Below are 25,164 nucleotides of genomic sequence, written 5' to 3'. Positions count from 1 at the left end.
TCTTCAATCATCACTTTCTCGAATATCAATTATATTTTCTTTTCCTGTCCGTTTTGAATCTTGTACTTTGCAAGGTCATCAATTATAAGAAATTTTTTTATTGAGACAAGTAAATAGGAATAGCTCAAGTACACAGGAAGTATACAAATGCGCAAATGTAGTTATAAGTTAGGAACTAGAAAAAAGAAACAATGAAATCATGAACATTAGTTCCATTGAATACAATGGCCAAAGCCCAAAGAAATACGGTGTTAAAAAAGAAACTTCTACGATCATCCACTGAGTGTTCCTTGTCTTCAAAACAGAAGTCATTCTTGTCAAACCAAATACACCACGTAAGACAAATGGATCATGTTCCAAACAACAACAATTTGAGAGTTACCCCCCTAAGGCCTCTCCAACAAGAGAAAAGATCCACTACCCTCTTGGGCATCACCCATGCTGCGCCACGCCAATCTAAAGACCTCATACCATAACACCCTTGCCATCCCACAATGAAGTAACAAATGATCCACCGATTCACCATATTTTTTACACGTAGTACTAATCCATAACAATTAATCCATTCTTCAATATATTGTCCAAGGTCAGAATTTTCCCAAGGGAAGCAGTCCAATTAAAGAAAGCAACCTTTGATGGCACCTTACTGCTTCATGCATACTTCCAAGGAAAGAGTGTACCGCATTCTGACCAGACAATGCCTTGTACATAGAGCAATCTTGTCCATCTCACCTCTGCTGCCCTGCCAATACTCGTATCAAACAACAAACTAAATAGATTGGAAATTGCATCAATTTCCCAATCCTTCGCTGCTCTAGTAAAATGTACAAAGGGGAACCACTCAAGTAATCCAAAACATCTGCCATTGAAGTTTCATTATTATGAAGGATCCGGAAGAGGCTGGGAAAAGCAACCTTAAGGGCCCTACCATCACACCAAAAAGCATGCCAAAAACTAATCCTAGAGCCATCACCAACTACAAAATTAACATGTTTAGCAAAATCTCCCCAACAACTCCTAATATTTTCACACACAAAGGTAGATTCATTGTCAGATTGTTTTACCTAGTTCTAATGAGCCTTGGAATAACCATGTTCCAATGGAAGAGTATGTGGCAGATGAAAGCTCCTTCAAAAGCAACTTTTTTCGTATGGATAACACCATTGGACAAAATTCTCACCACAGATAATTTAAGGAAACATCGGGTAAGAGTGTTGGATTGATGTTATATGTGTAAAAATAATGGTGAATCAGTAGATCATCTGCTTTTACATTGCGAGGAGGCCAGGTTCATGTGGGATGATTTTTTGTGGGAATTAGATTGTCATGGGTCATGCCTCTTAAACTGGTGGATTTCCTGGCAATCTGGAGAGGAGTCCGAGGTAACTGCAACAATCTAGAGAACGGTTCCTATATGTATGTGTTGGTGTAGGTCGTAGGAGAAAAATGATAGAAGCTTCGAAGATCGCAAGAGAACAATGGAGGAGCTTAAAGTTTTCTTGTTTAAGTCATTATTCTTATGGGCCAGGGCCATTCTTTGTAATGGGCTAAATGTCCATGATTTTCTTCTTTCGGTTGTAAACTCTAATTAAGTACTTCTTATGTATACTCTCTGGATACTTGGGCTTTGCCTACTTTTATGAATAAAACTACTTAATTACTTATATTTAAAAAATATATATTTCCCACGCTTGCTGAATTAAATTATAAAACTAAAATTTTCTCCAGGGACATCCATACTATTTATTATTTCTCTGAGGCCCATTTTTTCCTTGGCTCTGAAATCATAGAGGAGAAGTACTGTATTGAAAGATGAATATTGTTGATTATCTGACTTTATGCTTCTGCATATCCATAAACCTTAACTCCTCCCCTCCCTGCCCCTAACATCCATCCGGCAGGCACATTTTTCCTTCTTATCATACTCATGTAATCTATTTTCAATTTCAATTAGTTCTTTAGCTGTAATTGTCAGTCTTCTTCAACAACTTAACCAATGAGAGGTAAGTCATATGGAGAAAAAGGATCAACAAGTAATGCTGAGATGTGATAGAAATACACCTAGAGCATTGAATTTTGATGCATGCATGTTTCGTATATGCCCTCATCTTGGAATATTTTTCTGTCTCTTGGATTTTGGAGTTTCTTGATTGAGGAGTCCAATTCAATATCTTGGTGTTTGTGACTGTTGCTTAAATCTATACTCAAGAAAAAATTGGGGAACCTTGCCATTTGGTTTCTTACAACCACTGCAACTTGCGAAATGAATGATTTGATAGTCACACTAGGAAGAAGTTAAAACTTGGTCAAATATGCCAAATGTATAAATGATCTGCAATCTGCATATGTTCCAGAATAGTTAATGATTGGATGCTAATATTGCAAGCATGGTAGGCATGCTAAAATATATGCTGTAGCTGGAAGTGGAAATTTGTTTAAACTTGAAAATCTAATGTGAATATTAGAAGACAGATGACAACTTGCCTGACGTTCCAAAATTGGCAATTTTTTAGGGTTAGTAGAAAAGACCATGTATCCATGTAATTAGTGGAAGCGATTATCAGACCTACTTGCTACACCCCCTTGCATGTCCCGTGGTAAGTCTCAAAGACGTCAAGGAGCACGACAGGTTTCAACCACACACTAGTAAGATTATATATGAGAGTATGTATTATATTCCCCCCTTCTCAATTTTCAAGCCATCTTCTGATTTTAGTAAAAAAGAAGAAACACCCCAAACTATAACCTCATTCTCAAACATACATTCAAACTGTGACTTGCAACAACTCACCCTCTAAAATACAAATATTTTTTACATGTTTGTCTCCTAGTCAGTAGTGATTGAGAAATCTTGGTGCTAATAATTTAACGAGAAAAATGACTCGGCCCTATTAGTATCGCTTGTTATAGTTTTGGTCTATTCTGGATTTTCTTATCCTTTCTTCTGTTGGGTGATTTGGCCCTAGTTATTGTTTTCCTCCTTTCTAATTAGTTACATTCTATCGTATACACCCTTTAATCTTGAGTTGTACCCTTTTGTGCTATTGATGAAATTTGAATTACTTATAAAAACATTTTGCTGGGTCAGATAGGAGAATGAAATTGAAGGTTAAATGACATTGGTGCCCTCTATTAAAAGGGCTTGACTTTCTGTGAATCCTCTTAAAAAGAGTGGTGCCTTCAGGATTGGATTGGATAAAACATCCGAGTTCACGGATTTGTCTGCATGAGATCCATGGCTATGGCTCACATGGCCACCATGGCGGGATGAGTTGTAATTGGTCACCATTTTCTTTTAAAGTTTTGTTAAGTGGAGGGCAACTATAAGGTTTTATTATAGTTGGGGGGTAATATCGTCTAATTCAATGTTCCAATCTAACCTGGGGGCAGTTGGTAACAGTTGTTTTTTGCGGTGAGTTAACAAGTCATAGGTTGGAGGTGTACTGATTTTTTTTTCTCATTCCAAAATATGACTGTCAAGGTTACAGAATGTTTAAGACTTGTCAATTGTTTTATATAGGTTCTTAAAGATGGTTGGCTGAATGGAGCAGCTGTACTTGGTGTTCCTGTAAAAGCAACGATAAAAGAGGTATCAATTAAGTGTAGAGAGTTACTGAAATATCTATAGGTTGTCTCTTAGCCCTTTTTTTGTCTTTTCCCAGCACTTTACTTATCTAAAATAAGAATTCAAGTTGAAAAACAACTATCATAGGCACTTAAATGGTTAGACAAAGTCATCAATTTGACCTGGTGAATAGTGAGACGTTTTTCATAACTTTTGTGCAGGCTAATAGCCAATCCTTTGTTGTCAGAACTCTGGATAGGAAAACGCTTTGGGAAATGCAGACTCCACAGGTTTAATTTTGATATCATGTAGATGTTTTATAATTGTGTCAGTGTAAATGAATGCTATGGATGTTTCTGGGTGAATAGGTTGAATAATAACATTGCTCCCTTTTCAATCTCTTTTTACAGGTCATTAAACCCGACTTGCTTAAGAAAGGTTTTGAGCTAGTAAATAGGTACTAAAGAGCTACCTTTTATCATCATTCTTACTTTTCTGTTGGTTGGAATGTACTTAATAGCTCACGATGCATATTTCATGCACTATTCGACATAAATCTAATCTTACCTCTTCATTAGATACAAACGATGCTGCATTACATGTTGATCCATCCACTTGCAGTTTTATCGGGAAATGCAAATTAGTTTGTAATATTGTGATATCTCATATGATAAGAATAATAGTAGGTGATTTATGAGATCCCATATTAGTTGGGAATGAGAAGTTCTTACTCTTTATAAGGTTCCAATGGAGCTCTAATTATATTATTGACTAGTCCTTTTGGAATATAGGTCATGTGGTTTGGGTCTTCCATTGGAGGTTTACAAATGGTATTAGAGCCTATCCTAAGTAGAAATGTGAGATTTGAGCTATGCCACCTACAACGAACTAGTCCGACAAGAATGTCAGGAATTTAAGGTAGGTATATTGTGACACCCCATATGATAAAGATAAGGGTAGGTGGTAAATGAGATCCCACAATGCTTGGAAATGAGAAGTTCTTGCTCTTTATAAGGTTTCAATAGAGTTCCAATTGTATCATTAACTAATCCTTTTAGAGTATAGGTCATATAGTTTGGATCTTCTATTGAAGAGTTACAGTAGTCGAGAGTTACAGGTCATAGAAACATCAGAACTTCAATAGCATTAGTGTACATATAAATCAACAAATATATACCAGTTAGTAAGAAACTATAGCCATTACTAACTAGTCAGTGCATACAATGCAATAAATATGGCTACTTGTATCCTCATCTCAATGCCTCTTTTATGCAATGCATGCTTCTTGGTTTAGAACATCTCTTTCTTCAAGAACAACCTTGGGTGAGGAATTTGTGGGCTGTAATTATTCTCTCTTCAAAATCTACATGTAATTGTATATCTCAACAGAGGAGGACTTGAAGTCACTGATGACGTATCTATTGTGGAGCACCTCAAGCATCCTGTATATATTACCGAAGGATCTTATACCAACATCAAGGTACTGAAACTTAAAATGCTCTATGATATTATTCTTAGAAAGTGATTTATCAAAAGATTTGGTAAATAGTTTGAGTTATGGAACAAGAAGACAATCTAATCTGTCTGGATCATAAATCAACTGGTTGAGACTGTTTTGCAGGTCACAACCCCAGATGATTTATTGCTTGCAGAGAGAATAATGAGTTTGAGCACTGGAGTGTCATCTTAGAAGGCTAGACTATATGGGCTTAATTTGTGTGTAATATTGTTGTAGAAATGGCATTTTCTTTTAATAATTTTGAAAATTGTTGGGGTGAAAGAATTTCTTGACTTGAGAAAAATCCTCATGCTACCCTAAGATTACATACGAAAAAATGCCTTTATCTTGAAGGCAGTCCAACACCACTACAAAAACTCCCCTTGTGAATTCAGGGTTTGTTTCATAGCCCAAATGCAGAATGTGTTTATTGTGTACGTGGACATTTTCTTTCCTTGTTCTTGAGGTGTTGATTGCATTGGTAGGCTGAGAGGATTTAACAAAGCAGGCAAATAAAAGGAATTTTCTTATTTATCTTTCCTAAATATAAAGTAAGTTGAGCAAACATGGCAAACCTTCTCATGGAAGGACTTCGAATCTAGCCTTGTGGGAATTAAGGTTTATGGGGAGAACATGTCTTCCTCTAAAGAAAAGTGGCCTTCGCATCAAGGACTTAGAGAGCTGGAACAAAGCAACTATGCTTTGACATACATGACATTAAGTATCGATGAATTTCAATCCATTGAGAGTTGCTGGGTAAGAAACTACCACATCAAGGGGAAGAACTTATGGGAGTTTAAGAACTATGGCGATTGCTCTTAGACTTGGATAAAGTGTTGAAGTTTAGACCATTTGTGCACAACAAAATGAAATGTCCACCTATGAAATCCATAGGCGGGTTATATTCACAGGCTTCTTTTTGCTTTATTAAGCATGTTAGTCGCTACGTGTTTATTTTGTAAAGATGGTTTGGAAGATATTGTGTTAAGGGGACTGATTATAATGAAAAGCATGTAAGGAAAATGTTGAGAAAAAAATGAATGATAGATTGATTTTTTTAGGAAACCAGGACCTCCAAAGGGCGATTGCCTTGTGAATATTATTTTCTACATTTCTTCTCGGATGTTTTTGTATTGCATTGCAAAGCATAACAGAAATGTAATGAAATGACTATAGTGCCCCTAATATGATAATTGGCCCGTTAATTAACAAATAGAAGTCAGGTTTACTACATTTTGATGAGACTACTAATTAAAAGGTTCAACAAAAGCCTAATTGCAACACGTCCCACTTGGCCCGTTACAATAGTTGAAATATAACTCTAAAACGTAACTCTAACCTAACTAAGGACTTGATCCTTCACTTCAGATCATCCTCAAAGTCCCCATGGAACCCTAGCTCTGCAACAACATCCTCCCCTTTAGAAGAACTTGCCCTCAAGGTTAGGGAATTGCTTCTACAGTTTCTCAATTGGCACCTAGGTAGAGTTTTCCTCCAGCTCATCCTTCAATTTCACCAACATTTCTATTTAAGGCCTATTTTTATGTTTACTCATTCTTTGTAGTAAAATCCTTTATGGTTCTGCACTAAGTGCGTCTGATGATTCAAGGGTGGTAACACCATCAATGTGGTGGTGGTGGACCCCAAGTAGTGTTTAAGACAGGACACATGGAACATCGAGTGTATCATGAAACTTTAGCCTATAGGGAACATCACTGATTCTTTGCAAAACCTCGAAGGGGCATAATATCTTGGAGAAAGTTTGGAGTTTGAGTGACGGGCCACACTTTGCTGCCAGTATTTTTGAAGTTTAAGCTATACCATATCTCCTACCTTAACCTCTCTATTTGTGTGCTTGGTATCATATTGTTTCTTCATGGAAGCTTTTGCCGTGTGTAGATTTTTCTTCATAATAGCTAGGATTTTATCTCGTGGCCCTAACTATGTGTCAACCTTCGGATTTTGTGTTGTACCAACAACATATTGTAGTAAGGTGGGTGGGGAAACGCCATATAGCCTCAAAAGGGGTAAGTTGAGTAGATGAATAGAGGTTGGTATTATATCACCACTCCCCCCATGGTAGGCAGGAAACCCACTCCTTAGGGCATTGACTCACAAAGCACCTTAAATATTGTTGAATCATTCTGTTCACAACCTCAGTCTGGCCATCTGACTAAGGATGATACATTGAACTGTAAGCTGGGTGAGTTCCATGCAATCTAAAACGCTCCTTTTAGAAGGAACTTGTAAATGTAACATCCCTGTCCGTTACAACAATGGATGGCATCCCATGAAATTTAAAAACATGTGAGATGAATACTTTAGCTAGTCTAGCTGCAATGTAGGGATGGAAGAGAGGCAGGAAGTGTGCATACTTTGAGTCGATCTACTACCACCAATATGACTTAAAAACCCTTGGAAATAGGTAAGTACTTGATGAAGTCCATAGAAATATCTGTCCAGCTCCGTGTGGGAATGGGTAATGGTTGAATGAGGCCAACAGGGTGTACATTTTCTAATTTACACGGTGACAAGTAAGGCACTCCTTGATATAGACCTTAAGGTCCAATTTCATACTCAGGTTGCCTGGACAGTGCATCTGTTGCTCTATTTTCCCTTCCTTTTATATATTCAACTGAAAAATCATACCTCAACAACTTACTTAACCACTTCTGTTGGGTGGAAGTGCCTATTTTTTGTTTCAATAGAAATTTGAAGCTCTAGTGATCTGTTCTGACTACAAAGGTTTTGACCAAAATATACGGCCTCCATTTCTTCATAGCACACACTTGGGCCGATAACTCATTTTTATAAGTAGAAAGGTCTAAGACCCTTCCTTTTAAAGCAAGACTAAGATAAGCTAATGGCCTACCCTCTTGCATCAAAACAACTGCAATTCCCACCCCCAAAGCATCACACTTAATGAGGAAGAGTTTAGAAAAATTAGGTAAGGCCAACACTGGAGGTTTAGTAACTGTTGTCTTTAACTCATCAAAAGCCTTAAAAGGTGCTGCTATCCATTGGATGGAGTTCTTTTTCAACAAGGCAGTAACGGGGGCAACAATTAATCCATAGTGCCTTATGAAATTCCTATAATACCCCGTGAGTCCTAAAACCCCTCTTAGGGATTTAAGGGAATTGTGCAGGGGCCAATTCAGCAAGGCCTGAATCTTTAGAATGGTCAGTTTTTACACCCTTAGCTGATACTAGGTGTCCTAAATACTCAATTTCTTTGTACCCAAACTTGCACTTGCTTCTCTTGGCAAACAATGTGTGTGTTGCCAGTGTTTCCAGTACTGTAGTGAGATGGGATAAATGCTCATCAGGGTTCCTACTATAGATCAGGATATCGTCAAAGAAAACAATCACAAACCTCCTCAAATATGATTGAAATATTTCATTCATGAGCCCCGAAAATGTGGTAGGAGCATTGGTTAGTCCAAACAGCATGACTAGGAACTCATAGTGGCCATTGTGAGTCATAAATGTTGTCTTTGGTATATCTTCCTCCCTAACCCTTATATGATGGTATCCTGATCTTAGATCCATTTTAGAGAAGATGGTAGCCCTATGTAGCTCATCAAGTAGTTCATCAATTACCAGGATAGGAAACTTATCTTTGACTGTCTCTTTGTTTAAGGCACGATGATCAATACACATTCTCTAACCCCCATCCACCTTTTTCACCAACAATACAGGAGAGAAAAAAGGAGATTGGTTCAATCTGATAACTCCAGCCATTAGTAACTCACTATCTTTTTATTTCTGATTTATAATAAAATGGGTACTTTTAGGGTTGGACAAATATGAGGGAAGTGACTTCCTTAAGAACAATATGGTGACCATGACTTCTTTTAGGGGATCGCCCCCTTGGCTCTTTAAAAACCTCATCATACTTCAATAAAACTTCTTCTATAGCTAGAGGTACTGATGTTTCCACCTCCACTTGTCCCACTTCAGAAATCTGGAGGAGCATTCCCCTCCTTTCCACCTTGGCTAACTGAGTAAGTTCACTGCCATCCCAACCACTAAGAATGATTGGGGTTTAATCCCTTAGAGCACTGGCATTGGCTTAACCAAATGCCTGTGCTCAGTCAAATATGATGATTTTGTGATAAAATAAAATAAAATAAAAAATAAAAATAAAAAAAACGTTGGCATTGGATTAGCCATACAAAGGTCATCCAAATTTTTATCTACAGTCATTCTTCAAAGATGAAATAAACTGTAGTTGGGTCATCCGAATTTTAATGAATATTTGTAACTCCACTTTTTCTCTCTTCACTTTGTTTCTATCCCAAGCATTTCTCCTCTCTCCCCTTTAGTTTATTTCTCCCCTTTAGTTTATTTCTCCACTTGAGTAGTCTATCAGGTAGTTGTGATTTTATTTTATTTTATTTGTTAGGGAGTTGGAGATTATGAAAATAAAAATAAAAAAGTATTTAAACATATAAAAACAAGTTGTATTAAAAAATATTTAAAAATAATAATATTTTATTATTATGGAGAATGAGATGGCTAATAGTTTAATCCAATGTAGAGTTTAAATTGAGTCATTTGGAGATAACTAATCTAATGAGAGTCATGCTCTTAAGCATGACAGTCCTACCTTCTCGGGTGAAGGTCATCGGGCCACAAAATCCCACAAACTAGGACCCAAAGTCCTAAGCCATTGCATCCATAGAACAATATCACAACCCCCAAGGGGTAGCAGAAAACATTCAGTGGTGAATACTTGCCCCTGGACTACAATTTCTACACTATACATTTTCCCTTGACTCCTAGTTCTCTCCCCATTGGCAACCTTGATTTCAATTTGTTCCTTAGATTTAAGAGCTAAGTTAATCTTGGATACGATGGTGAGGTCAAAGAAATTATGAGTGCTGCCCGTGACGACTAAAATGACCACAGACTAATCATTGACCTTCCTCAAAATTCTCATAGTTCTCGGGTTAGGGGACCCTACAATAGCATGCAAGGATATTTCAGTTGCCTCACTCACAATTATAGTTGTGTTTACCCCTTACTCTTCTAGCTTGAAGTTCTTATCCCCTTTCTCATCCACCTCACCTTCATGAGAAAATTCTACCCCTTCCATGACATACAACCTGGCCCTTTTACATTTGTGGTTGGGTTCAACTTCTCTTCGCATTAATAACACAACCCCTTATTACTCATTTCTTTCATTTCATTAGCACTAACCTTCAATATAGGAAAAGAACCCTTAGGAGAGAATCTTTTAGGAGCTGAAAACTCATTTCTAGCACCCCCAGAATGAGAACTTAAGCCTCCACCAAACCAAGATCCAGTTGGGGTTGAAATAAATTGGCCCACTGGTCGACTACTTCTCTTAGAGTTGTTAGTGTACCTTCTTGGATTTTCGCGAATCCAAAGGCAGAGTTGAGTGTGTGAGGCTTAAGCATCCTTATAGGTAATCTAATTTCATCTTTAAGCCCACTCAAAAAGTAACTAAGCTTATAATTTTCAGATAGACCCTAAGTCAATTGGAGAGTACCTCACATTGAATCATGTATGCTACTACAGTAGAGGTTTGCCTTAGCCTAGTAATTACCTCCATGGGATCGTCATATGATGAACTTCCAAACCGGATTTATAGTGTTTGGATAAATGAATCCCAAGTGTATAAACTGCCCGACTCTTCAGCATTTTGAAACCACACTAATGCATCCCCTTCCATATAGAATGAGGACATTAGAATTTTCTAGTGGTCTAGCATTGGGTATAAGGCAAAATAGCAATTAACCTTATAGACCCATCTTGAGGGGTTTTCTCCATCAAATTTAAGGAAATACAGCTTTATAGATCTAAACTACACCCCCAATGAACACCTGAACCTTCAAAATGGAATTCTTCTTCATGGAATCTGGTGCTGTGGTGCCTAAAATGTGGGTTTTCCCCATCGAGAGTTTCTAATAATATATCCATTTTCTTGGCCAAATTATCTAATGATTTCTAGTGGTTTTCAACCTTTTGTTCTTGCAGGTCTTGATGCTGCTTCATCCCCAACACCAACTTCTCCAACTCCTTGTATTTGGTTCCATTAGCCATCACTACCACCACAGTCCTAGCAACTGACGGCTCTAATGCCAAAATGTTAAAGGATCGATTGTAATGAAAAGCATGTAAGGAAAATGATGAGAAAAAATGGATGATAGACTGGTTTTTTGAGGAAACCAAGACCTCTAAAGGGTGATTACCTTGTGAATATTCTTTTTTGCATTTCTTCTCGAATGTTTCTGTATTACATAGCAAAACATAACATAAATGTAATGGAATGACTATAGTGCCCCTAATATGATAATGGGTCCACTAATTAACAAACAGAAGTAAGGTCTACAACATTTCGATGAGACTACTAATTAAAAGGTCCAACAAAAGCCCAACTGCAGCCTGACCCACTTAGCCCGTTACAACTACTTAAACATAATTCTAACTTAACTCAGTGCTCAATCCTTCTTCACTTTAGATCATCCTCAAAGTCCCCTTGGAATCCTAGTTTTGCAGCATATTGATAACTTATTGATCTCCTCTTAATTTGGCCTTATACTTGCTTAATTTGGCTTCTTATGGCAATATATGCAACATCTCTCGTTCTCTTCCTCGGAAAAACTTAATTTTCTGGAAGTATAGCTCTAGTCCAGGTAGGGCTACTGATATATACTAGGGTATTACTCATTTAGTCAAAGAGACTTTGTACGTCTCTTCGCAGTTCTACTTCTACTCTGGTAAATCTTATAGGGTTCTTGCAAATAGGGCTGTTCACTCAGACTGACACGACCCGATAATGAATAGTACCGACCCGACCCGTTTTAAGCAGCTTCCGTTAACTGATTGGCCAAAGAAACGGTTGCCCAAACCGGAAATATTGCAGAAAATTGTGTTCCAACCCGATCCGAAATTTATTTTGAAAAAAAAAAAAGCCAAACATTAATTGAAGTTGGTAATACTTTTCTTACTGAATGCTCTAGTGCTCTAGTACTCTAGTAATGAGTATGCTTTTAAGTCACATCATCCATTAATGCAGGTCATTTACAAATCTTACTCTTTTTTTTTTTTTGTCTTGTTCTTTCGTTTTATACTCTCTTTCAAATGGGTTGTTACAGGATCTTCAAGAAGGTTTTTCATGTTTGTGTGATCGAAGTCCCTCTCAAGTCTCGTCAACTCCAATAGCAGATCTCATCCTCTCCCTCTCTATATATAAATATATATAGCCATGGCAGAAACTAGTCTTATCATCTACGAGTTCTTTCTGTGCTTCTTCTTTAGCTTTGTAGTTCTCACGCAATTCACCCCACAAACTGCTTTTCACCGAAACTCTCCCTTCCAAACACTACAAGATGAGTTCGGAGAACAAGATCTGAAATCTAAATAAAGTCTAACTTATTGTTTGCTTCTCTTTTTTTCAACGTCATTGATAACTGCTTCTTTATCATTGGGTTGGCAAAAAACATGATCTTGGTCTTGGAAGACAATATATGAAGAAATTGAAACTGATGATCGAAGGAGGGGTGCGCACCCACTGTACTTGAGGTTTCACCGAAAATGTGGGGTCCCTTGTTTCTTTCTTTCTCTTTGAATCCAGATCTGTCTCTTTCTTTCTCTTTGAATGAATCTGGTTTAGAATCCCTTCCCGACCACCATACTCGAATGATAAATCCTAGAAATAAAAGTCCAGGCAAAGAAAGACAACGTGGAAAACGGAAATCGGTTAATAACCGGATTCCGAACCCAGTTTTTGGAACGGTTACGGAAGATTCCAAATTCCGAATTAATTGTTTTCGGATTGGTTAATTATGATCGGGTCGAGTAGAATTTTCGATGAAAATTGGTTGCCGGTTATTTTGTTCACCCCTACTTGCAAACGTATGAGGCATCTCAAAAAACATGTTTTGTTCGAGGTTGGATTGTTGGCTCAGCTTTGCATTAGTTGATTGGACAAGGGTCCAAATGCGAAGGAGATAATATATCAACCTATTGGTTTCTTCGTTGAAGCATAGTTTCTTTGTTCTAGCTCTCCAAGTCCATGATGCGAAGGCAACTTTTGAACGGAGGAAGGTTTTATCATCCAGGTGGCAACATGCTTTGTACAGGGGAGCCAAACAAAGGCACGTCTAAACACTAGATGGAGATAGACTCTAGTGATGCACTCTAGAGTTAAGAGTGGATTGAAGGTTCGTAGTCCAACTAGTTTCGTTTCACTATCACTGACATCATTTATTTTGTTGTGGTTGTTTGCATAGCACATTAACAACTTTGTGGGGGTATGCCATTAGATATTGATGAATTGGTCTTTATATCTCTTTCTCAATTTTTTTTTTTTTTGCTATTTGTGACATGGTTAGTGTTAAGAAAACTAACAATCAGCAGTTATCATCAACAAATCAAGATAAACACCATGGTGCAGATCAAGATGAGATTAGAAGAGAGATGTTGGATAAGTTGATCATAAGATAGAAAGGAGTGTTACTTATCATGTCCTATTAGTTAGGAGTTACCATGTCCTATTAGTTAAGAGTTGTCTATATGTTGTAATGGATCTATCTTTCATAGTTATCACCATATACAGATGCTATCAACCCCATGTAAATTATCTATAAATACAACAAACATGGCATGATAATTATCCTAGCTAATATTCCTTTCCATCACAATATTTTTTTCATGGTATTAGAATGAGGTTTTCAATAACACACTTGAATTGCATGAAACATAAGAAGAGTTCTGACTTATTTTTAATAGGAAAAAACCAAGAGTATTTAGAAAAATCATCAATAAATATGGCATAAAATTTACATCCACTTATTGAGACAATTGGAGATATCCAAACATCACCATGGATTAACTCTAGAGGTAAAATAGAGACTCTACTAGACTTGAGAAAGGGAAGTTGCTTACTTTTTCCTAACTGGCAAGGTATACATATAGTTGAGTTTGAGTCTTTGTGTGACGTTGGAAGTTGTTGGCTTCTAAGCACACGATGCAAGATTTGAGAGCTTGGATGACCTAGTCTTATATGCCAAATGTGAGCAGAGGTTTTGACTCCAATCATGGCTACATTTGCTCTCCCTTTATTCTTGGCAAGCTTATTTAACTTCATAGAAAAAAGGCACCCCTTACTTGGATCTTGTAGGAGAATCAACCCTGTTAGGTTATCCTTTACCACAAAATAAGATTCAATTAGCTTAAAGAAACAATTGTTTGGGTGTACAGGAATAGGAGAGACCGACCATCACTAATAAGAACTGGCCACTGGAGTTAGTTTCACACTCCATTGCCGACCGAGAAATCGCTATAATCGGTACTGCCAGTATTCCTCCTACCCATTGGCCGGTTCAGTCGGTTTTCCTTTCAAAATTGTCCATACTGGTCGGTTTTGGTTTTTGACAAAAAGGGAACCGCATTAATCAGTTTTCACCCATAACAATTGTTATCATGCCACAATTTTTGAATGGAAAGCAAATTAGCGGAAGCATTGGAACAATGAAGTATGTTTTTTCAAATGAACTGTTGAGTGAGGAATATTGAAGGAGTTTCATGTGTGTGCTATGCTAAGGCCATTACCATTACCTATTGCAACAATTTCAGATCCTTGAAAAGGTTGTTGCAAGTTGAGGTTATTCAGCTTTGCTGTAATATGGTTTAGGACTCTACTATTTGCTAACCATTCATCATCATCATCACATAATGCAATTGATTGAGACACCGTGACTCCAAGTTCACTTGGAGGATGCTTGCCTTGATATGCAAAGTCCATTCTATAGAAGTAATCTAAGGCTTGGTGGTTATTTTTGCCACAAATCTGAGTTTTGTTAGTGCTAGATGCATTATTTGGACTAGGATAATTTTTATCGCGTAACTGATTTGGTGTAGAAGAGTAGCTACGTTTCTAGTTTGAGTTTTTATCAATAGTGAACTTATTTTGTCCAAGCTTTGATTTGTGATTTGGGTTGGTAAAATTTTGAGAGTAGAGTGCAAAGCCATTAGATTCTGATGCAGCAATTTGGTTCTTGAATGAGATCTTCATCCCTAACAGGTTTTTCCAACAAGTCACAATTGATCTGCAAGGGTCTTGGCTCCATGAACAAAGTCAGTACAAGTTTTGGTTCCCTATCACAGGGTCTACAGTTAGCGCATTAGGTGGTTCACTCAAGATTTGGAAGGTGAAGCATAACGAGTAAATAGGGCATTCCATACTTGTCTTGAAATATTTAAACCATACATTGTCGGGACTATCATAGTAGATAGTGTAGCAATGAACTAGCTCAAAATATATTGGTCCTTTTTCTCCCATATTTCATAGGTTGGGTTCAACATTATAGACCCCTTTTTTTCAGGGTTAGGAATGAGTCTAGATGGACAGGGCTCTAAACCATCCAAAATGCCCATTAATCCATTAGTCTTGAGTATGGGAGTAAATTACATACCCAAACAATTGGTATCATCTAGTTTTGTATAAATTGGATTACAGATATTGGGAATAAAAAAAAAAAAAAGTAAGTGATGCATTGACTGAGTTGCTACTAGATCCAACTACTGGAGAGGAAGAAAAATGAAGTAACATTAACCTTGTTGCTTTGGTACCATGAAAAGAATATTGTGGTATCACGAAAAAGATAATTAATCAAAGTATCGATGGCAAACAAGTGAGTATCCATGACAATAATAGCATCCATGTCGATAAGAACAAAGATATGAGTAGAGCCCTTGTGAAGCATAAACAAAGAGGTGTCAAGGAGAGAGCCTATGAAGCCAAGGTTGTGTAGTGTTTGTGTCAATCAATAAAACCATACTCTAGGGGCTGCTTGAGGCCACAAAGGGCTTTGTTCTAATGGCATAGATGATCTCCTTGACAAGGTTAATATGCTTGGATCTAAACCTTATTCAGCACCTTATGTTTGAGGTAAGAGATTCAATAAATTTGGTAGGGACCCCCTACTAGATCCTACAGCATATAGACATTGTTACCCAGATGACTAACATAAAAGGGGGGTGAATTGAGTTGTATTTAAAAAAAATAACAATTATAAATTAAATATACAATATAAAATATAAACAAAATACGAAACAACAATAAATATAAAGAGTAAGGGTAAGAGAGAAGCAAACTCAGTATGTTAACGAGGTTCAGTTCCACTGCCTACATCCCCGCCTCAAGCTACCCCTTGAGGATCCCCAAATTCACTATTCAACCTCCTTCAGATGGAGATAGAAACCTATTACACCTTTGAATAACACCGCTACAAAGGATCCGTGTAGAATACCCTCTACACTTGCAATCACCTTACACGTGGTGATTCAACTATTCTCTGTGTAGAACACTTTCTACACGCACAAGAGTTATACACCCTTTTACTAATACAAGAACTGATAGTGGGTAGATTATCAGAAAACACTCCTCAATTAGTGAAATAAGAACAATACAATGCAAACTATATATCTCTCAAAATGAATAAGGATTAAGGCTCAATGCTTAGAGAAGAGAGAATAAAAGTTTTGAATGAATGTTGTATGCTCTGGATGTTGTTAATGTGAAGCTCTCAAATGATCTATTTATAAGCATATGAGACTTAATATTCAAATTAAAAAAGATTCACATGTCAAAGACAACGTCATTCACTTTTTCAAAAAATTCAAATAAAAGGTTCTTCTTTCTCAATTGTCAAAGACAATATCATTCATTTTTTCAAAAACTTCAAGCCTAATATTTTACTTTTGGCATATGACAAAAGGAGTACACTTTACTTTTCAAATTTTTCAAACAAAAACATTTACATTTTGCATAAGTCAAAAAAAACATCAATCATTTTCGAAAATATACAAATAAAATATGCACATGTGAAAGATGACAATCAATCATCTTTAATATTTTCAAAGTCAAACCTTTAATCATGTAATGCACATGTGAAAGATGACAATCAATCATCTTTCATAATTTTCAAACATAATTTTCAAAATATTCATACACATGTTGAAAATATATTTTAATGCTTTATGATAAAATATTAATTTTAAGCCTTAATCCTAATTTCCAATTTTTAAAAGATTTACAATATTACTCTATGACTTAATGTGAACTTGTTCCCTTCTTACTCATGCTTGTTTCCTTGATGTGCTTGACTCTATTGTGTAAACAATTTGAGTTTGAGACTCCTTTATTCTTTAAATTCATTTGTTATCATCAAAATTCATGTGTAGATATATAATTATACAAAACTTGAAATCTTGGATTCAACAATCTCCCCATTTTTTATGATGACAAATACTTGATAGAATCTGAAACTTATATTAATACTTAAGTTCCTCCTAAGAATGTGCATTAGTTTTTCAAGAAAAAATATAAATATAATTCCAAGCATATATAACAAGTTTAGCAATTCAAACAATGTTAATATTCTAGTCTAACACTTTTTCTCCTTTTGGCATCATTAAAAAGGATTCACATCAAATAAATGGACTGAAGAAAACGGTGCGTTAGTAGAAACTGTAGATAGTTGAAAAAATGAATCCGTCCGTGACCCGAAAAGTGTGGCTGGAGATTTGAAAAAATCGCTTAATGTTGTTGACAAACGAGATTAAGGGCTTCAAGTTTCCTAAAAAAATGTCATTTTCACTGATCGGTAAAAAAAAATCACATTGCTCCTTGACTTGGATGACAACTTGTCTTATTCTTTATGCTATATCTATAAAATCAGTTTTAAAGTTCATTCAATCCGCATTAAATTTTATTCTCATCTCTATAACTCATCTACATTCCTTCAACATTCTCACTTTAAACTTTCAATTCTTTTTTCAATGGCTCATTCTTCTAACATTTCCCTAAATCCATCCATGAAGTATTCTACACATCAACTTTATGTCCTTTCTGTAGCTGTCATTGGTGTCATGTTGTAGTAAGAAAATAATAATTTGGCTAATAAGTCAGATTCCGATGCTATCTATGATTTGGTGAATCTCGGGACTCGCTACTCTTCCTCTATTGTTACTTTTTCTCAGGGTTATGAGTCAGAAATCATGAAGTTAAAAAGCTTAAAGAACAAATTGTTGTACTTAAACAAATTGTTCAAAAGTCTCACACAAGGAAATGAATCATTCGGCAGAAGAATAAACAATTGAAACCTTTATTAGATTCTTCATTCCGCTTACCAGTTCTCATGGATAAGAATGACATGATATTGTATGAAGAGAATGAGCGTCTCAAACATGAGACTAAGAATCTCAAGTTTATGTAAAAGAATTTTGAAAATCTCTCTATTTTTATTGAATTTGGTTTATCTTTTAAAATATATTCATAGCCTGCATCATACCTATTTCTCTTCTAATCATACATAATCTATCTTCTGGTAAAAGTTTTGTGAAAAGATCTACTAACTGATCGTGTGTGTTTGTAAACTCTAGTACTATATCGCCTTTCTGCACATGATCTCGAAAAAAATGATATCTTATTTCAACATGTTTAGTTCTAGAATATTGTATTATGTTCTTTGAAAAATTTATAGCACTTGTATTATCACATTTGATTAGAATGTGATTATTCATGAGATTAAAATCTTCAAATTGTTGCTTCATGTAAAGAACTTGAGCACAACAACTACCCGCAGCAACATATTCTGCCTTAGCAGTAGATAGTGCAACAGAATTTTACTTTTTGCTAAATCAGGAAACTAGTGCATGACCTAAGAAAAGGCATGCTCCACTAATGCTTTTTTGATCTATTTTACAATCAGCATAATCTGCATGTGTTCCTGATTAGATCGAAAGATGTGTGCTTAGGGTACCATAACCTTAGGTTAATTATACCACTAAGATATCTAAGAATGCGCTTAACTGTAATTAAATGTGATTCTTTTGGAAATGATTGAAAACGTGCACACAAGTACACACTAAACATAATATCTAGTCTACTGGTTGTCAAATATAATAAGCTATCAATCATACCTCAAGATGCTTTTAAGTCAAGTGGCTTACCGGTTTCATCGTTATCAAGTTTAGTTTATGGGCTCATTGGTGTTCCAATTTCCTTAGTACCTTCCATCCCAAACTTCTTCAGTAATTCCTTAATATATTTTGATTGATTGATGAATGTCTCAGTTTTTACTTTCTTAATTTACAATCCGAAAAAGAATGTAAGTTCTCCCATCATACTCATTTCAAATTCTTCCTACATAATCTTAGCAAAAACTTGGCACATATTTTAATTAGTAGCACCGAATATTATATCATCAACATAAATCTAAATCAAAAGAATATCATCATTTCATATTTAATAAAAAGAGTTGTGTCGATTTTTCCTCTTGAAAAACATTTTTTCAATCAAGAAATCACTGAATCTCTCGTACCAAGCTCTAGGAGCTTGTTTAAGTCCATATAGTGCTTTTGTGAGTTTGAAAACATGATTTGAGAAAATATGATTTTCAAAACCTAGAGGTTGCTCAACATATACCTCTTCATTTATAAAACCATTTAAGAAACCACTTTTAACATCCATTTGAAAAAGTTTGAAATCTTTATAACAAGCATATGCAAGTAGCATTCTAATAGCTTCTAATCTTGCAACTGGTGCATATGTCTTATCATAATCGATTCTTTTTTCTTGATTGAAACATTGGGCTACAAGTCGAGCCTTATTTCTAGTAATGACTCCGGATTCATCTTTCTTGTTTCTAAAAATCCATTTTGTTCCAATAATAGTATGATTTTTGGATCGAGGAACAAGTGTCCAAACATCATTTTTTTCAAATTGATTCAACTCTTCTTGCATAGCTAGAATCTAAGATTCATCAAGAAGTGTTTCATCAATATTTTTGGGTTCAATCTGAGATAGAAAAGCAGTATAATTGCAAATATTTCTAAGAGATGATCGAGTACTTACACCTTGTGAAGATTCTCTCAAACTTTGTTTCACTGGATGATTTTTCACAAATTTTCACTGTTGGTTGCATCTTGTATTAAATTTTGATAATCTTTCCTAATGTTTTCATGTTGAACTTCCTTTATTGTGTTCTCTTTATTGAAATTGAGATTTTCCGTGTTATTTATACCTCATGTTTCTTCATCAATAGATTTCTTGGAGAGTAGAGAATTAGATTCATCAAATACTACATGTATAAATTCTTGTACAGTCAAAATCTTTTTATTAAATACTCTATAAGATTTACTATTAGTAGAATACCCAAGAAAGATACCTTCATTAGATTTTGCATTAAACTTGCCTAAATTATCCCTATCATTCAAAATAAAATATTTGCATCCAAATACATGAAAGTAACCGATGTTGGACTTTTTCTCATTCCAAAGCTTATAGAGGGTTTTATCTAACTTAAACCTTAGCATAACTCTATTTATAACATAAGATGCAGTACTTACCGCTTCGGCCTAAAAATAACTAGGCAAGTTGTTCTCATTGAGCATTATTCTTACCATCTCTTGAAGAGATCTATTTTTTCTCTATACTACCCCATTTGTTGAGGAGTTTGAGGAGTAGAAAAATTATGCACAAAATCATTTTCATCATAAAATATTTCAATATTTTTATTAACAAACTCTTTTCCCCTATCATTTCGGATACTTAAAATAGTATAACCATTTTCATTTTGAATTCTCTTACATAACATGGTAAAGGCATTATGTGCCTCATCTTTATGAGTAAGAAAGATGATCCAAGTATATCTAAAGAAATTATCAATAATAACAAATGTATAATATTTTCCTCCTATATTTACAACTTTATTTGGCCCAAAAAGATCCATATGTATCAGTTGCAATGGTCTAGTAGTGGAAATATGTTTCTTGGTTTTAAAAGAAGTTTTTGTTTGTTTACCAAATTGGCATACATCACAAATTTTGTTTTTAAGAAAATTTGTTTTTGGTAATCCTCTCACAAGATCATTTTTTGAAAGTTTGGAAATAAGTTTCATGTTGGTATGACCTAGTCTTCTATATCATAACCAACTTGTTTCATTTTGAACTGAAAAACAAATAGCATCTTGTGAGGTAATTTTTTCAAAACTTATTGTATAAACATTGTTAATTATAAAAACAATAAAAAAAATATTACAATCATGATCATTCAAAATAATGCACTTATTCATTTTAAAAATAACTGTAAATTCTTTATCACATAATTGACTTATGTTCAAAAGATTATATTTTAGACCTTAACAAGTAGAACATCTTCAATTATGAGAGAAGATTCATTACCAATTTTACATATTCCCACGATCTTCCCTTTCAAATTGTTTCCAAATGTCACGTGTCCTTCTTCTTTAGATCTAAGATCAAAGAACTTAGTATTGTCTCCCGTCATGTGTCTTGAACATCCACTATCTAAAAACTATTTGTTTTTGCTTGGGGATAACTTCATGCATACTTATAAAAACAATTAAAATGATTTTTCTTGGTACCCAAGTTTTTTGGGTCATTTATTTCTTAGTATTAGAAGAAACAAGATTTTTAGATACCCATATGGCCCTAATAGTCATTGTATGCTTTCTTCTAATAGGACAAACATGATAATTATGACCATTTCTATTACAAAAATTACAAATAGCATGTGGCATATATGAAGAACTTGAGTGATTATAATAGTATTTTTTTTTTGACAAAATTATTTTTATGAAAAAAATTTGAATATTAGACTTTGATGTAGAAAGATTATCAAAGAAGTTTTTAGAATGTTTATATTTTTATTTTGGCATATATCCCAAGCCTACTTTGTCAAAAACACTTTTTTGACTGCCAAGAAGTTTTTCAAAATTTCTTTTTCCATTCGTAAAGTTTTCAACAATATTTTTAAAATCTTTTTCTTCTTCTTCAACTCAAGATTTTCATCTTTCAAAACGATGCTTTCTTTTCTTAAAATATCAATTTTGTTTGTTAAAGAAAAATTTTTCTTTTTCAAAACAGTATACTTGATATCCAATTTTTCAAGTTCCTCATATACCTTTTCTAAAATATTTTACAATTCTTCATATGAATGATCTTTAATATTATCAAGATTTGTTACCTCAATGTCAGGTTTAGCCATAAGACAAAGATTTGCTTATTCTCAATTACTTATTTTACTATCTGAACTACTTGAATCATCATCTCATGTAGCTTTCATTGCTTTTTTGCCCTTGTTTCGATCTTTCTTTAGCAGAGGACAATCTGGCTTAATATGACCAGGCTTATTACATTTATAACAAATTAAAGTGTCATTTTTACCTGAATCTTTCTTGAAAAACTTTTTGAATGATTTCCTTAGAGAAGTTTTATTTTTCTTTAAAAACTTCTAAATTCTTCTTGTTATCACCGCAACTTCTCTATCTTTGTCGTCATTTTCTTCATCTTCATCACTTTCACTTTCATGAAGAACAGATTTAAGTGCCAAGCTCTTTTTTGGCTTTCATTCTTCTTCTCATCTTTTCAATGTGTACTCATGGGTGATAAATGATCCAATGAGTTCATTTACTTCGAGTTTCTTAAGGTCTCTAGTTTCAAAAATCGCTGTCACTTTTGATTCTCAGCGTTTTGGTAGAGAGTTGAGAATTTTTCTTACTATCTCCACTTGGGAATAAACTTTACCAAGAGCTGTCAAGTTGTTTATGATGGTAGTAAAATGAGTGTGCATATTAGAAATAGATTCATTATCATTCATCTTAAACATTTCATATTCATGAGTAAGAATATGAATTTATGATTTATTGACTTGTGAAGTTTCTTCATAAGAAACTTTCAAATTATCTCAAATTTCTTTTGCCGTAGCGCAAGTCATTATTCTATTAAATTCATTTCTATTGAAAGCATTAAATAATAAATTCATAGCAATTAAATTCAAAGTATAAAGTCTATCATCTTCACGATTAAACTCTTCTTCTTCATTTTTTACCTTTACTCCATCAACCACTTTTGTTGGAATATAAGGTCCATTTACAATGCATTTCTAGATTTCTCGACCTTGAACCTAAAGAAATATTATCATTCTAACTTTCCAGAATGAGTAATTGTTTCCACAAAAGAGTGGAGGCCGACTGTTAGATTGACTTTCACAAAATGAAACTGCAATGTTAGCCATAAGATTTTAACTCAAAAGATAGTTAATCTTATAACAGAACATTTGTTCTGATACCAATTGTTGCCCAGATTACTAACACAAGAGGGGAGGTTAATTAAGTTGTATTTTAAAAAAATAACAATTATAAATCAAATATACAATATAAAATATAAACAAAATACGAAACAACAATAAATATAAAGAGTAAGGGTAAGAGAGAAGAAAATGTTAACGAGGTTCGACCCCACTACCTACTTCTTCGTCTCAAGTTACCCCTTGAGAATCTCCAAATTTACTATTCAACCTTATTCAGGTGGAGATAGAAACCTATTACACCTTTGAACAACACCGTTACAAAGGATCCGTGTAGAACACCATCTACACTTGCAATCACCTTAAACATGGTGATTCAACTATTCCCTGTGTAGAACACTTTCTACACGCACAAAGGTTATACACACCCTTTTACTAATACAAGAAATGATAATGGGTAAGTTATCAGAAAACATTTCTTAATGAGTAAAATAAGAACAATACAATGCAAACTATATCTCTCTCAAAATGAATAAGAATTAAGGCTCAATACTTAGAGAAGAGAGAATAAAAACTTTGAATGAATGTTGTATGCTCTGGATATTGTTAATGTGAAACTCTCAAATGATCTATTTATAGGCATATGAGACTTCATATTCAAATTTAAAAAGATTCACATGCCAAAGACAACATCATTCACTTTTTCAAAAAATTCAAATAAAAAGTTCTTCTTTTTCAATTATCAAAGACAACATCATTCATTTTTTCAAAAACTTTAAACATAATCTTTTACTTTTGGCATATAACAAAAGGAACACAATTTACTTTTCAAATATTTCAAACCTAATCTTTTTACTTTTTGCATATGACAAAAGGAGCACACTTTACTTTTCAAGTTTTTCAAACAAAAACATCTACCTTTTACATAAGTCAAAAAAAGCATCAATCACTCTTGAAAATATTCAAATAAAACATGCAGATGTAAAATATGACAATCAATCATCTTTAATATTTTCAAAGTTCAAACATTTAATCATGTAATGCATATATGAAAGATGACAATCAATCATCTTTCATAATTTTCAAATATAATTTTCAAAATATTCATGCACATGTTAAAAATGTATTTTAATGCTTTATGATAAAATATTAATTTTAAATCTGAATCCTAATTTCGAATTTTTAAGAGATTTACAATATTACTCTATGATTTTAATGTGAACTTATTCCCTTCTTGCTCATGTTTGTTTCCTTGATGTGCTTGACTTTATTGTATAGATAACTTGAGCTTGAGACTCTTTTATTCTTTGAATTCATTTGTTATCATTAAAATTCATATGTATATATATAATTACATAAAATTTAAAATCTTAGATTCAACAGACATATTGTACACGAGTGTTACAATATTGTACCCTTATAAGGCCTGCCATTTCTTTTTCAATTAATTAGTTATGTCAGCTCCGTCGTTGCCCCACAACTGCTCATTTTACTAATGCCAAACGCTTGTTGACGAACCTAAAAGGTGCAATTGATTTTGACCTTCGGTCTACTCCACAGGACCTTTGCAACTAGATGCCTATTGTGACTCTGATTGGGCAGGAGACCCAATTGTGTGATGCTCTACCAGTGCCAATGGTATTTTCTAGGAAACTGCTTGATTTCTGGCAAGCCAAGAAACAAAGTGTTGTGTCCAAATCTAGCACAGAGGCCGAGTATCACTCCATGGCCATGGCTACAACTGAATTATATTGGATCAAAATACTATTTAAGGAACTTAATTGTTCTCTGCGTGCCTCTCCTCAGTTACGCCGTGACAACATGGGAGCTCTTGAATTAGCTTCTAATCCTACCTTTCATGCAAGAACAAAACATACAGTAGTAGACTATCATTTCGTATGTGAAAAAAATTCTAAACAAAAATATGGTAGCTCGTTATATCTCGCAAATCAATGTGCTGATATTTTCACAAAGGGCAGGCTTAACTTCCTCTCAGTTTCTTAAACTCCATTACAA

General features: G+C 34.6%; 1 protein-coding gene across 5 annotated transcripts in view; it reads left to right on the top strand.

The window, feature by feature from the left end:
* LOC122312524 (2-C-methyl-D-erythritol 4-phosphate cytidylyltransferase, chloroplastic-like) overlaps positions 1-11,291 on the top strand; it is a 30,874-nt gene extending 19,583 nt beyond the window's left edge. For 2 of the 5 annotated variants that reach the window (XM_043127165.1, XM_043127162.1), the window contains 5 exons: positions 3,521-3,589; positions 3,787-3,855; positions 3,976-4,022; positions 4,955-5,045; positions 11,067-11,291. In XM_043127165.1, coding sequence (XP_042983099.1) covers positions 3,521-3,589; positions 3,787-3,855; positions 3,976-4,022; positions 4,955-5,045; positions 11,067-11,159 — 369 coding nt within the window. In that variant the 3' untranslated portion in view covers positions 11,160-11,291. Of the gene's footprint in view, positions 1-3,520; positions 3,590-3,786; positions 3,856-3,975; positions 4,023-4,954; positions 5,046-5,174; positions 5,501-11,066 lie in introns of those variants that run through there. The other 3 variants (XM_043127163.1, XM_043127164.1, XM_043127166.1) reach the window with 3 other exon arrangements.
* Positions 11,292-25,164: the final 13,873 nt, after the last annotated feature.

Source organism: Carya illinoinensis, chromosome 6, assembly GCF_018687715.1.
Source record: "Carya illinoinensis cultivar Pawnee chromosome 6, C.illinoinensisPawnee_v1, whole genome shotgun sequence".
Taxonomy (NCBI): Eukaryota; Viridiplantae; Streptophyta; class Magnoliopsida; order Fagales; family Juglandaceae; genus Carya; species Carya illinoinensis.
Note: the sequence above shows the minus strand (reverse complement) of the source record. Positions and strands in the feature narration are given on the sequence as shown.